Below are 13644 nucleotides of genomic sequence, written 5' to 3' on the forward strand. Positions count from 1 at the left end.
TTTATTAGTTTCCCCAAAATTGTTTTGCTGCTTTCAATCCTGGCTTAATCCCTCCAATGCTCAGGTTAAGAACGATGTTATTTGAGCTCAGTTCTTTAAATTTCTGTTTTGATAAGTTTATATTTTCCCTTTGATGGTTCCATTGATGAGGCCAAAGGCTGAACTCCCTGCAGTGAATGGCTAAGTAGGGGAAGAGGTACCTTATATTGCTGTCTTCCAAAAGCATGATTAGAGAAGAGGGATATCTTTTTTTTTTTTGGTACTGCTTACTGGGAAGAAGGTTAGAAAACAAGACTTCTCACCAGGAATTCCAAAGCTAAAAATATGTGACTCTGGGGCAGATGAAGAAGTTTCAACATTGGAGGTGGGGGTGTGAAAGGGAACACTGAGCTAGGAAGAAAACCTAATTTTCCATCTAAGAAGCCTAGCTTACATGAATTATTTCTAGAGTAAGGCCTTTTCCAGTTAGATCTGTTGGTGCTGTCGAGCTGGTATTTCAAGTATGTCCATCTGCATTTAAACGAATTGCTCCAAGACAATCTGATTATGCGGTAGTTACTTTGGTGAGAATAGCGCCTCAGTGGAATGGAAACTTCATTTTGAGTCTAATATTAGACCTTGCTTTGGAAAATTCCTTTTAAATGATCACAAGCTGGGAATAGCAAAAGAATTTAACTTTCGACAGACAGCATTCACCAAGAATTTTTAACTGCTTATGTTTGGGTCCTTGGGAAAGCAGATGGGAGAAACTGACCTAACCAAACTGACTAGACTGGAATTGACTTGACCTGATGCGGTGTTTATATATCTGTTGCTGATAAGTTTCCCTTGTAGTCTCATTTGCTCAAAATATTTTCATTCTTTGAGTGTGAGCACGCAAAGGATGCAAATTGTTAGGATGCCTAGTTGTCTAACAATCTTAACTTCTCAGTCTCCAGACAGTGTTGCCTGCAAAGGGGTCTGAGGCAGAGCAGAAAGGGCAGATGAACCCACAGACCCAAAGCCAGCCTCTGAGTAGGTGCTGGGAACTTCATCAGAACTGGCCTTCAGGATATTTTTAGTTTGGCTAGTTGTGTCTGAGCAAACTCACCCAGTTTGAAGTAAAGTTTATTTAAATGACGTGCCCTCACTCCCACCGCCTCCAAATAAACCTCACCCTGTCATTTAAAAATATAATTATGTTGGGTAGGGGGAGGCTCAAGAGGGGAAAGATATATGAATACGTATAGCTGATTCATGTTGTCCTGCAGCAGAAATTAACATTGTAAAACAGTTATGCTCCAATTAAAGAAAATAATACAATGTTAAAACGATCATGAAGTTTCCAGATATCATGTCTCCTTGGCTTAGCTTAAGGATATGTTTCAGCTGCCCTCATGGCTTGGTTTAGGAAAACCAATGATTGGTGTATGAGATAAATTTAATATTTTTAAAAGATCTTTCTGAAATTGAGATGCATCCTTTTTTAATTTTCAAATTTTTAACTGGAGGACAATTGCTTTACAATATTGTGTTGGTTTCTGCCATACCTCACCATGAATCAGCCATAGATATGCATGTGTCCCCTCTCTCTTAACCTCCCTCCCACCTCCCACCCCTCTAGGTTGTCACAGAGCACCTGATTTGAGTTCTCTGCGTCATAGAGCAAATTTCCAATGGCTATCTATTTTACATATGGTAATTTATGTTTCTGTCACAGTGCACATTTAATGTAGTAGACTTTTTCTTTCTAAGCTGGTAATAGTTGATAGTGCCTTAGAATTGAGGAAGAATATTGATAAATTAATATAAGCTACCATTTATTGATTGCCCAGTTGATCCCAGTCCCTGCCTTTGCTAGGTACATTATCCCTGATACTAACGATAATCCTGCATGGCAGCAGTTATGAGCCTGGGTTTAGAGAAGAGGAGACTGAGGCTCAGAAAAGTTACATAGGCCTTGGTCCTGATCACACAGCTGGTGGTAGCTAAAGCGGTGATACTAGAGTTCGCATCCAGAAGTGGTCAGTTTCACAGCATGTGTTCTTATAGGATATCTTTTTGATGTTTACTATGTTTGAAATTAAACCTGAGGAATTTTAAACATTTACTTATTTTTAAGGGACAACCATGAATCCATTACATGGTAACGTAGCATTTTTATTAAAAATAACTTTTTCCAAAACTTGAATAGTAAAGAGAGTAGTGATTGCCTTTCTGTGTATTGTTTATTATCAAGCTAAATGGAGGGCAGCTAGATCCTCTTCTGCATTCAGTCTGTGCTATACACTGTTTTTATTGAGGCGTGTGAAGAAACTCTGTCCTCACACAGATATGTATTTGAAAAGGGAGGGGTATTTTAATAACCTTTATGAATATTTGGATGTTCTTTGATAATAACCCCAAACTCCCCAAGTGATCGTCTCTTTAGGGTTAGTTGCAGTGTAGCATCTGAAACTCTGCCAGTGGACTTGTGGTGCCCTGTTCCATTAAGATCTTTTGGTCTGGAATCTTCCTTACAAAAGAATTCTGAGTAGTGTGTGTAGCTATTCCCTGACTCCAAGAAGTAGAGCTTAATTCCTGCCACTCGCCCTCTGGGGGTGGGGCTAGGCCAAATGACTTGCTTCCAAAGAGTAGAATGAGGACAAAGGAAAAAGGGGTAACTTTTGCAGTGGAGAAACCTGGGGAACACTGCCCTGGCCACACAGTGACCGTGGACGTTGCCTGTGATGATGAGAGCCCTGATGTCCTATAACGAAAAAACACAACCCCAGTCTAATTGTGAGAAAAACATCCAAAAAGTATGCCCAAATCAGAAGATATTCTACAGAGTACCTGACCAGAACTCCTTGATTTTCAAGCTCGTGAAAAACAAGGGCAGACTGGGAAACTGTCATAGACCAGAGGAAACTGGGAAGACACGACAGCTAAGTGCAGTGTGGTCCTCAAGACTGGATACTTGAACAGAAAGAGGACATTAATGGAAAAACTGGTGAAATCCAAATAAAATCTAGAATGTACTTACTGTTACCATATCAGTGTCAACTTCTGGTTTTGATGAATATATCATGGTAAAGTAAGGTGTTAATAGTGGGAGGGGGAAATTGAGTAAAGGGTATACAAGAACTCTGTCACTTTTCTGTAAATCTAAAATTACTGCAAAATAAAAAGTTTTTTAAAATCCACTGTTATGCATTGCATTTTGAATAAATCGTTTACCCATGCATGATTTGGTAACATCATGGCCATGGTCATTTGGAGAATACTGGTTCACAGAGTTAGGCAGATCTTTGAACTGTTGACACATTTTGTTGTTCAGTACTTTACAAATCACATTTGTTAATAGCACCACCTGTCTCCATCAGGTAAGTCTTCACTGAGAAGCTCTCAAGTTTCACGGTGGTGGATCCAAGTTTCCAGAAACCCTAATTTTCCCTTGAAAGCTCGGATGTTCTGTTTGGCAGTGAACGCTGCTGTTGTTTTCCTAAATGTAATAGGCTCATCGTGTTCATTTTCAAGAAAATGTCTGCCAAATATCCAAGTCTAAATAACCATAGCTTGGTAGTTATTCTTTAAAATGTTTGGTGAAAAAATTGATCCAACTTGCAACTCAGTTTGCATGAGTCCTTTTCCTCAAAACAACTATCATACTTCAGAATGCAACAGCAATGTTTTATGGTACTTTTCAATTTGTCATGTACAATATTGAAAGACAAGTCCCAGGAATCAAGATTTAATGAAGCTGATTACTTCTACTGTATCATCAAGGATATTTTTTTCCCTCCGGAAAAGAATTATTTTTACAATTTTTAATTGAAATACAGTTGATTTACAGTGTTCTGTTAATTTCAGGTGTATAGCAAAGTGATTCAGTTTTATATACTTTTAAAAATTCTCTTCCATTGTAGGTTCTCACAAGATATTGAGTATAGTTCCCTGTGCTATACAGTAGGTCCTTGATGGCTATAGATTTTATCCATAGTAATTTGTATGTTTTAATCCCAAACTCCTAATTTAAAGGATACTTGAACAGATTTTCCCCCTTTTACTGTGTGTGTGTGTGTGTGTGTGTGTGTGTGTGTGTGTGTGTGTGTGAGAAGACAGTGACCACTGGTAGTGACCTGCTACTACCGCTGCCTTGACTTGTGCTGAGGCACTTTTATACCATTGGTGCAAATACCAACACAGTAGAAAACTCCAGAAACATTTTAGTAATCTAAATGCAAAGTATTTGGCCTTTCTGACTTTCCTAAAATGGTCCTGGGTACCCCTAGGGGTCCACAGACCACACTTTGAGAACTGCTGTCCTCAGGTAAAGCAGCAGTTGCTAAATGGTCACAAAGGAAGAGCTGACATAACCAGAGACCAACTCCATTAAGAAGCACATGGCACCATGGTGGTGCCTGGTGTGTAGATGATGATGCTGTTTTGGCTTAACTGGTCTTACTTTTGATGGCCCATGAAGCTTTGCCATTTGTTTGTGGACAAACATTTCTAAACCATTTTTAAATGCTGAAAGGTAGACTTTGATAATCTGGTATCTGTGTTTGCTGCTATTTTTAACATAATCCTTTATAAGATTTCATTCAGGAAATTGAGAAAATCACCTCTGAAAATTACCTCTTTGCTTTCTTTTCTTTAAAGGTAAATCTCACCTGGCTATCGTGCAGCGAGTAAACAATGAGGGAGAGGGGGATCCATTTTATGAAGTTCTGGGAATTGTCACATTAGAGGATGTGATTGAAGAAATCATCAAATCTGAGATTCTAGATGAAACAGATTTATACAGTGAGTACCGTTGCCTGAGTATAATTTTGCAAAACCTTTGCTTTTATTTGCCATGTTGTTTGTGAGTCATCTGACATCTCTCCAGCTGTTGTCTGTCTATTTCTAATAACACACAGTGTGTGTAGGCTGGGTACCACCTACAAGTATACACCAGTCCTTCCACCGCAGAGGAAGAAGAGGCAGGTCCTGTAATATCAACTGGCCATGGTTTTTTTCTTTGAAAAGCCAGCTGCTTCTGAGCTGGGCATTACTTGCCCTGAACAGAGAACTCCATTCTTGGCTTTCATTTTACACAGTTAAGCAAACTGTTTCAGTTAAGTTTCTGCCTCTACTTAAAGTCATAATTCAAATGCGTAAAAACTGAGAAGGGTTTGTGGATAGCAACTGTTGAAATTGCCTCGTTCTAGTACCCATGGGTCGGGATAGAGGTGAAGTTTGCAGGCGTAGTTTTGCTGGGGTAGTGTTGTCACTGCGGAGTATATAGCAAGAGCAGGACAGGTTAGGGTACACAGTAAAGGCGTGTCTTTCTCGTTCTGTTTCTCTGCCTTTTGGGAGGTAGGCTTGGATCGGGGAAGGTGGGTATCCACACCTGTTTGCCCAGGAGTAGGCTTGATTCTGGGGCTTCCCAGGTGGCGCTAGTGGTAAAGAACCCGCCTGCCAGTGTAGGAGACGTTTTAAGAGATGCAGGTTCGATCCCTGGATTGGGAAGATCCCCTGGAGGAGGGCATGGCAACCCACTCCAGGATTCTCTTGCCTGGAGAATCCCATGGACTGGTGCACTGCAGTCCTTAGGGTCACACAGAGTCAAACACGACTGAAGTGACTTAGCACACACGCACAGGCTCGATCCTGGGCTGGGCAATGAACCTGCATTCTGTCCTATTAAATCCACAACTGTTGGATTTCCTCAGCCTCACTCTTAGCAAAGTAATACTCTTTAAAGAGTTTCTTAATGCCAAAGATGGCCTGAGGCCTGAGATGTTAGCGGCTGTCAAAGGTGGTATAGAGAAGGAGAATTTGGGCTCTTTGTATCCTGTTGAGCTTTTCAAGCTTGAATTGGAGGGGAAAAGGGACCGTTCAGGTGGCCTGGAGCACCAAGGACAAAACCAGCCTTGCTCAAAGCAGAGTCATTTTATTCAGGCCTATTGGAAAGGGAATGTCCTTCATTTTAAAACAAAAGTCTTCCATCCACCCTTAAAAAAAAAAAAAAAAATTAATATTTAGTTCTTGACCTGCTTCCTAAATGGATCTTATTTTTTTCCTCACATCTGTATAGTCTTCTTTAAACAACCCGGGTCCCTATGTGTTTTATCCTTTGGACTCTTGGAGAATAATCAGAGCTTTCATAATAGAGAATATTGTTAATTGTGTGTTTACATTCTTTTCATCCTTCCTCACAGAGACTGTTGAATACCAAGTGTGTCTCTGCATATTTCTGTGTTTCCCCAGGGGTAATCCTCAGTGTAAGAAAGATACTCTAGACATTTATGTGCCTTTATGTCTGCACTTCAGCTCACTTCTTTTAAACCTTGATGAGACTGATTTCATACATGGCTTCCTGAGATGAGATACTGAACTTGTGTTTCAAGGATAGTCTTGATTCAGTTCAGGGATGATGACGACCTTTGACATTAGAAAATGATTCAGAATGCTTGCCTTGATTTTTGCTGCCTGACTTTAAAGAGAATTTGGGACAGAGGAAAATTCCAGGTTGTGATTGCCTTCTCCCCAGGACAAGCCTGATTAGTCATCACTGTTTTGCCTTAGGCATGAAATGGTAATGTAAAGACTCCTGATTCTTGAGGGCGGAAAGCAAGCAATTAGGAAAAGCAAGCAAATTGTCTCTAACCTAGTTTTTTCTAGTTCATTACTTTGTCCAGAAAAATACTCAGAAGTTTTGCATTTGACACGTTGAAGATCAAGGATTGGCAAACTACACTTACAAGCTAAAAAAAATTTTTTTAACATTTTTTCAGTTGTTAAAAAGTCAAAAGAATATTATTTTGTGACACGTAAAAATGATACAGAATTAAAATGTCATATCCGGAATAAAGTTTTACTGCAGCACAGCCCTGCTAATTCATTTTCACATGGCTTCTTTTTGCTCAACAGCAGAGTTGTAGTTGCAACAGAGCGTACATGGCCCGCAAGCCTGAAATATTTACTGTCCAGCCCTTTGCAGAGGAAATGTGCTGACCTCTGTTCTGAATCACTCCTTCGTATTTGCTTGACCTTGAGGGTCTCATGGTCTGGGGTATTATTACTAAGATCAACAAATATTATTAAAAATCAACAGATAATATTATTAAAATCAATCACAAATAATCACTGTTCTGTGAAAGTGTTCTTGTTCGTTTCTCGAGGTTGTGTGTGTGTGTGTGTGTTCTCTTTCAGTAGAGGCAGGCAGAGACACGCTTCTCTGTGTCTTCTGTAGCGTGATTGTTCTTCCTGCTGTGTGGCAGCCTGAGTAGCAGGAGCCTATGTGCACTCTGGGCTCATGTCCTGTCGCTGCGTGGTTGTGTAAAGGCTCTACCAGGGGAGGATTTTTGTCCACAGCTGCCCATTAATAATACTTAGAAGGGCCCTGTAGATCTTCCCAGCGTGTGTCCACAGTCATCCCTAATCATGTTGCCTGTGATTTCGTACTCTGGATTGTGTCATAGCCACGCCTGTGCTGCACTGATCCGATGAGGGTTCTCTGTCCCTCCCCTCTCCACGTGCTGTTTGCATGTAGCGTGCCCACCATCTGGAGAGCGAGCTTAGCCTTTCCAATATATCTTGTCATTTTTCGTTCAAAAAGAGCCCTGATCTAATGGAATGTGTTTCCTTACTTTTTCCTTTTCTCATTCCTCCCTCAGCTGATAACAGAACGAAAAAGAAAGTGGCCCATCGAGAAAGAAAGCAAGATTTTTCTGCCTTTAAGCAAACAGACAGCGAGATGAAGGTTAAAATATCACCACAGCTTCTCTTGGCCATGCACCGTTTCCTAGCAACAGGCAAGTGCGCTTATCACAGTTTGAAATCTCTGCCAACCCTGGAGCAAGTTTCTCACCCACGCTGACTGGGGTGGGCTGGGGGTGGAGCCTGGGAACTGGGGTGATAAGTAATGCCACTTTTGTGTTTTGTTTTTTTTGTTTTGTTTGTTTTGTTTTGTTTTTTTCTTTTTAAATTCTCTCCTCTCCTATGTTCAGTGTCGGCATGAACCCTCTGAGACATTTACCAGGGGTGGACCAGTAACTTAAAATTGGTCTGAAAGGTAAGGATGAATGTTAGTGCCACACTGCATGTGAACGGTAGGCCAGGCCATCCGCTTCAGCTCAGTCCAGGGGAGAGCCAGCTGGCGGAGCAGGCGGACAGTGCACACCAGACCCCATCTCGGTGTGTCAGGCATTGAGTAGCTCTCTCTTCAGCTTGCCTCGGAAGAACAGTTGGACATCAGTGGTGACACAGGTGCTATGATTTGCAGTGAAGAACAATAAATTCTCAAAATTAAATCTTTACCCTTTCTGGTTGTAATGAAATCAGAAATCCTCAGAACTCTGACATAGATTTCCTGATGGCCTCTTCAAAGCAGATTGTTAACTCAGGCCCATTCCAGGAGGCAAGTGTTCACATTATTAAAACCACCAACCCAGCCGGCAGTGACTGCTCCAGGGAGGTCAAGGTCGAACGGATTTGAGAGACTGACTGACCCTGCTCACATCCCCAGATGGCTCTCTAGGTGAAGGGTGAGCTCTGTTGGCCAGGGGGAAGTGTGAGAGAATCTGAGAGTGCCCAGTGGCCTGTAGAAGACGTCTGTGTCCAAGAGGGGCAGCCAGTGCCTTTCAACTGAATGCAGTGTACTTGAGATATTTTGAAAAGAAGGCTGACAGCAACCACGTGATGGAATGTTATACACTCTTTAAGATCATTTTTTCAGATACCTCGAAAGGCTTATCATATAATACTTACCACATGTGAAAATACTTAGTGTAAAGTAAGAAGAAACAGTATAAAACCATGTGTACACAAGATTATCCTTGTATTTTTTAGTGTACACACACACGTATGTACATGGTACTCATGCCTAGGTGAGGTATGGGAAAGAAATACTCACCAATTGCTCAGAATGGTTATGAGTGGTTGGTTTATAGGTTTATTTTCTTCTTTCTCTCTTTCTGTATTTTCCAAAACTTCTGTGATGTACTATCTCATTTTGTTATTACAAAAAAGTCACTGAACTAATGCAGAATCTATAGGTCTCACATATAACATAATTAAAAACCTTTTAAGACATATGAACAATATCTTTAACTTATTTTTTTTATTTCTGATAATATTGTTCTTCATCATTTAAGAACCACAAGTTAGATGTTATCTTATTCTGCCTCAGAGATACCATAAAGTTCACTTTTAGTATAGCACCCTTAAGTCAGTAACTTGGGGTTTTGTTATTTTAAATGAAATCACTATCTTTATCAATTCAGATCAACATTACTTTTTTTAATAGCAAGCTGGAGTGCATGTTGCTGTGTGCACGTGCCTTGCTTTTATTCTGAATCTCTACCTTCCTGTTTCCAGACTTTCTCAGGGTAGTCGATGGGAGAATGAGATGTGAGCACTGCGTCTGAGCACCTGGTACTAACCCACGCCTAGACGCTTCCTGACCTCTGCTTCTTCCTTTGGCTGTTGTTGGACAGTCAGTCTTTTGTGGCCTGTTGCAGGGTGTCCTGGCAGTCATGGAGCCTGCTTCTGGTTGATTTTCCTTTGTGTCAGTCAGAAAATGAGGGTTTTTTTTTTTTTTTTAATGATACCTGATACCAATGACAGGTTGAAAAAGAAAAATTCTAAAGCAACAAACATGAGAATTCAGCATTTTCTAATTTCTCCCAGGTTATCTGCCCCCAGTGGATCACGAAACGGAAGTCTCATTAATCCATGCTGTATTGCTTCGATTCCAAGTATTCTTTAAACACTTTAATCACTAGCATCATTTTTTCCATCCATTTGAAGTGTAATATCGAGTTGTGTTTATATCTATAGAAGTAGAAGCATTTAGCCCATCCCAGATGTCAGAGAAGATCCTTCTAAGGCTGCTAAAGCACCCCAATGTCATCCAGGAACTGAAGTATGATGAGAAGAACAAGAAAGCTCCAGAATACTACCTCTACCAGCGAAACAAACCTGTAGACTACTTCGTTCTCATTTTGCAGGTCAGAAGTATTAATCAATAGTTGTTTGATCTCATTGAGTACCCACCCTTCCAGCTCTGAGGAGACTTGGTGTAGGTGAATGGGTGTCAAGGATTGCACACTTAACTTCTGGGGTGGCCTTATATGTGGGAGAATTTCATCTCCCTGTTTTCGTATCTGCAAAAGCAGTGTCGTTAGTTACTTTAATTTCCAGTACAGATAGGCACTTGGTGATTGCTGAGGCATTGAGGCATTCCTTTGAAGAAGGGTGAATTCAGGTGTTTGTTTTTTGGAAGAGTTTGGGGAATTAACTGTGTGTGTCTAAATCTTGGCTGGACACTTGAAATGTCAGTGTTGTGAGTTCCTTGGGTCTTCTTTTCATTGTCTTCTTTTTTCCACCCCTCATTAAGACTTGGCCTTACACAGCTTCTTAGAGATTCCTTATTATCTCTTCTCTTAATGTTGTCAAAATAATCCATTTATTGGGTTGGCCCAAAAGTTCGTTTGGGTTTTCCTGTAAGGTGTTATGGAAAAACCCAAATGTATTGCTTTTATTTCTGGTTACTAACCAGATTGTTTTAATGAGCAACTGATGGGTAATCACAGCCTCTCACGGCAGTGGTTACTTACCTCCTTCTTTACTATAACATAATCCACTATATAAGGTGAGAAGGTCTCTCCATTCTGAGTCCTCTTAGAGGGGCTTCTGTGCTTGAGTTGACAGGAGGCCCTTGTTATCTCACAGTTTCACCTGGTAGAGCACAGTTCTTGGCATGGAGACCAACATGCATAGTACAAAGAACAGTGTGCTAGTTTTATTGATTTCTTATACCTCTTTAGTGAACAATTACTTTTATGGGAATTCTGAGTGTATTTCAGTACAAGAATACTAGCCCTTTTAGCATTCTCCTGTTTCTTGGTTACTTCCTAATAAGAATTGGAAGGATCTTTGTAAGAGTATAATTAGCACTTGGTAGGCCCATCTATAGGAGAAGGCAATGGCACCCCACTCCAGTATTCTTGCCTGGAAAATCCCATGGACTGAGGAGCCTGGTGGGCTGCAGTCCATGGGGTCACTAAGAGTCGGAGACACGACTGAAGCGACTTAGCAGCAGCAGAGGGCCATCTACAGTTTGCATCTAGTAAGTCCTAGTTATCTAAATGAACTAAAGTTCTTTTGTTTGAAAGTAACGTTTATCAAATGTCTAGATGTTGGAAACTCTGGGAAGTGTTGTGTTCATGCCCTGTGTTTGGCCTGTACAGTGAATTCTGGATGCAGAAGTCAGGAGTTGTAGAAAAGTCTGGATTAACTGGGTATATGCTGCTTTCATAGGGTGTTTCTTGGAAACTTCTGTTTGCAGGTTTTCTAAGTCAGTACCCTAATGCTTCTACTAAACTTAGTCCCATTCAGTCCTGAACTGTGTTTTTTGTTTCTCTGGGGATAGATGAGCTTGAAACTCTGAGGGGGCTATTGGGAATTAATTTTATTTACTACAGTGAAGGAAAAGCATTCATGTTTCTCATAAAAGGTCAATATGAATATTCCTTAAACCTAGAGAAGCTAAATGACATTAAAGACAGTTTATTTCGGAGAACTCTGAGGGTTGACATTGTGAATTTCAGTAATAGTAGAAACTCTATGGCTTTCAATTGTTGATTTTTATATAGTTAGCATTTATGAATTCTGATTCATTAATGCTCTATTGGTATGTAAGAAAGCCATTTCTTGGCTGATAGATCTAAAAGTAGACTTTATGGAAGAGGGACTTCATAATCTTTGTTCCTTTATAAGTAAATCTTTAAAGATATTTTTCAGAAGACTTTTAGGTCTGTGTAACTATATTTGAATACCTGTGTCATGTTAAATATTTTTGTAAATGTGACAAGTTCTTGGAACTGATGATGTCATGAGGGTTTTATAAAGATTTATAGGATTTATGGAGGTGTTCAAATTATAGAGTTTGGTGAAAGTCATGTTCTTGTGAGCCAGCCAGTTACTTGAGGTACGCAGAGTATGACAAAATGAAATCTAATACCCTGTCAGTCTAACATATGCCCAGTCGCTCAGTCATATCTGTTTGTGACCCCATGGACTGTAGCCCTCCAGGCTCCTCTGTCCGTGGGATTTCCCAGCAAGAATCCTGGAGTGAGTTGCCATTTCCTCCTCCGGGGATTCTATCAGACCCAGGGATCAAACCTGTGTCTCCTGCCTTGGCAGGCAGATTCTTTACCACTGAGCCACCTGGGAAGCCCCATACAGAGTATAGTCCAAGCTAAAATTCACTAATCCATCACTGGAAATTCATGCCAGATTATTGAATATGTTCCACTGTATTTTAAGAGCATTAAATTAGTAGAAAGCAGAAGTAGCTGCCTTCCCTTCCTTTCCCAGGGCTAGCGAGCTGCCCTCTTCTGAAGACACTTGAAAACTCTTATCAAATGATTGATGTCTGGAATATAATTATAAATAGAAACATCATTTTGAGTTTAAACCCTAGATGAAATAAATTTATTCAAAGGGCAAACCACTCAAGTAAGCTTAATTAAAAGAATATCCTATAGGTTATGGGGCACATACCTCCCACTACAGATGAATAAAAAGGCACTTTCAAGTTTTATCTGAGAGAATAGTTTTTTTAAATAAAATGTATTTTGATAAAAATACAGTAGATAGTGAAAGAAAACTTTATTGGCTCTACATACCTTAAATAACTTAATAAAATAATGGAAATGGATAGGAACATAATTTTGATGGAAAATTTTTTTCTACCATCATAAAAACGGAAGAAAAAATATTAGTTTTAAATTGTGTACATAATAAAACAAAATTAACCAAGTTGAAGAAAATTAAATATAAAACTAGGGAAGTACACTTTTAAAAACATTTTATGTGACTTCATAAAAATTGGTCATTTGCTGTCACATGTAATGTCTAGTAAATTCAGAGAGAAATTTCATAAAAACAATCTGCACAGATCATAATGAAATAAAATTAAACAAAAATGCATAATTGAAAAGTACAGAGCTATTTTAAAATTGTGGTCAGTTCTCTTACAAAGATGTGTATATAACAGACAGTATAAGATGTTCTTATTTGTGTTAAAGGAACCTACATTCTTCCTTTACACACACATAATAATCATTGCCTCTGAGGAGGAGGTTTGAAGAACTAGGAATAGGGTGGAAGGGAAACTTACTTCTCTTTTTGAATTTCCATGTGTATGTACTACCTGTTTAAAAATGTTAAAAATTGTGAATTAATGGCAAACTAAAAACCCTAAGTAGCAACTGAATTAGGGAGAAAATATATAGATTATCATAAAATACCATAAGACTATTAAATAATATAAATACTGTATACATAATATGGTAAATTTTAAACTTTTATTTCTGTAAGTATTTGCATAAGAAAAAAGATACCTATAATTTTCTGTAATAGAAAAAGAGCAAAGCAACAAACTCAAAAGAACAAATTAAATAATAGATTATCATGAAAATAACTTTTAAAATGAAAAAACTCTACATATAAACAAAATCAAGATTGGTTCTTCTAAAAGATGAACAAACTCAGTATTCTCACGCCATAATTAATGTGATAAGAGAAAAAGCAAAACTAGAAGTTCTCCCTTGCCCCCCCGAAAAGCAGCTAGAATCAAAAGAATCGCTTGGGGGAAAAGTTGAGACTTTAAAGAACTCAATTTCTATA

At 39.3% G+C, this 13644-nt stretch overlaps 1 protein-coding gene across 4 annotated transcripts in view; it reads left to right on the plus strand.

Annotated features, from left to right (window-relative positions):
• CNNM2 (cyclin and CBS domain divalent metal cation transport mediator 2) overlaps positions 1–13644 on the plus strand; it is a 187695-nt gene that overhangs the window by 149606 nt on the left and 24445 nt on the right. For 3 of the 4 annotated variants that reach the window (XM_055560831.1, XM_055560832.1, XM_055560833.1), the window contains exons 2-4: positions 4624–4767; positions 7626–7763; positions 9790–9959. In XM_055560831.1, the coding sequence (XP_055416806.1) occupies positions 4624–4767; positions 7626–7763; positions 9790–9959 (452 nt within the window). Of the gene's footprint in view, positions 1–4623; positions 4768–7625; positions 7764–7958; positions 8024–9789; positions 9960–13644 lie in introns of those variants that run through there. The other variant, XR_008707249.1, reaches the window with a different exon arrangement.

This window comes from Bubalus kerabau, chromosome 22 (assembly GCF_029407905.1).
Source record: "Bubalus kerabau isolate K-KA32 ecotype Philippines breed swamp buffalo chromosome 22, PCC_UOA_SB_1v2, whole genome shotgun sequence".
NCBI lineage: Eukaryota > Metazoa > Chordata > Mammalia > Artiodactyla > Bovidae > Bubalus > Bubalus kerabau.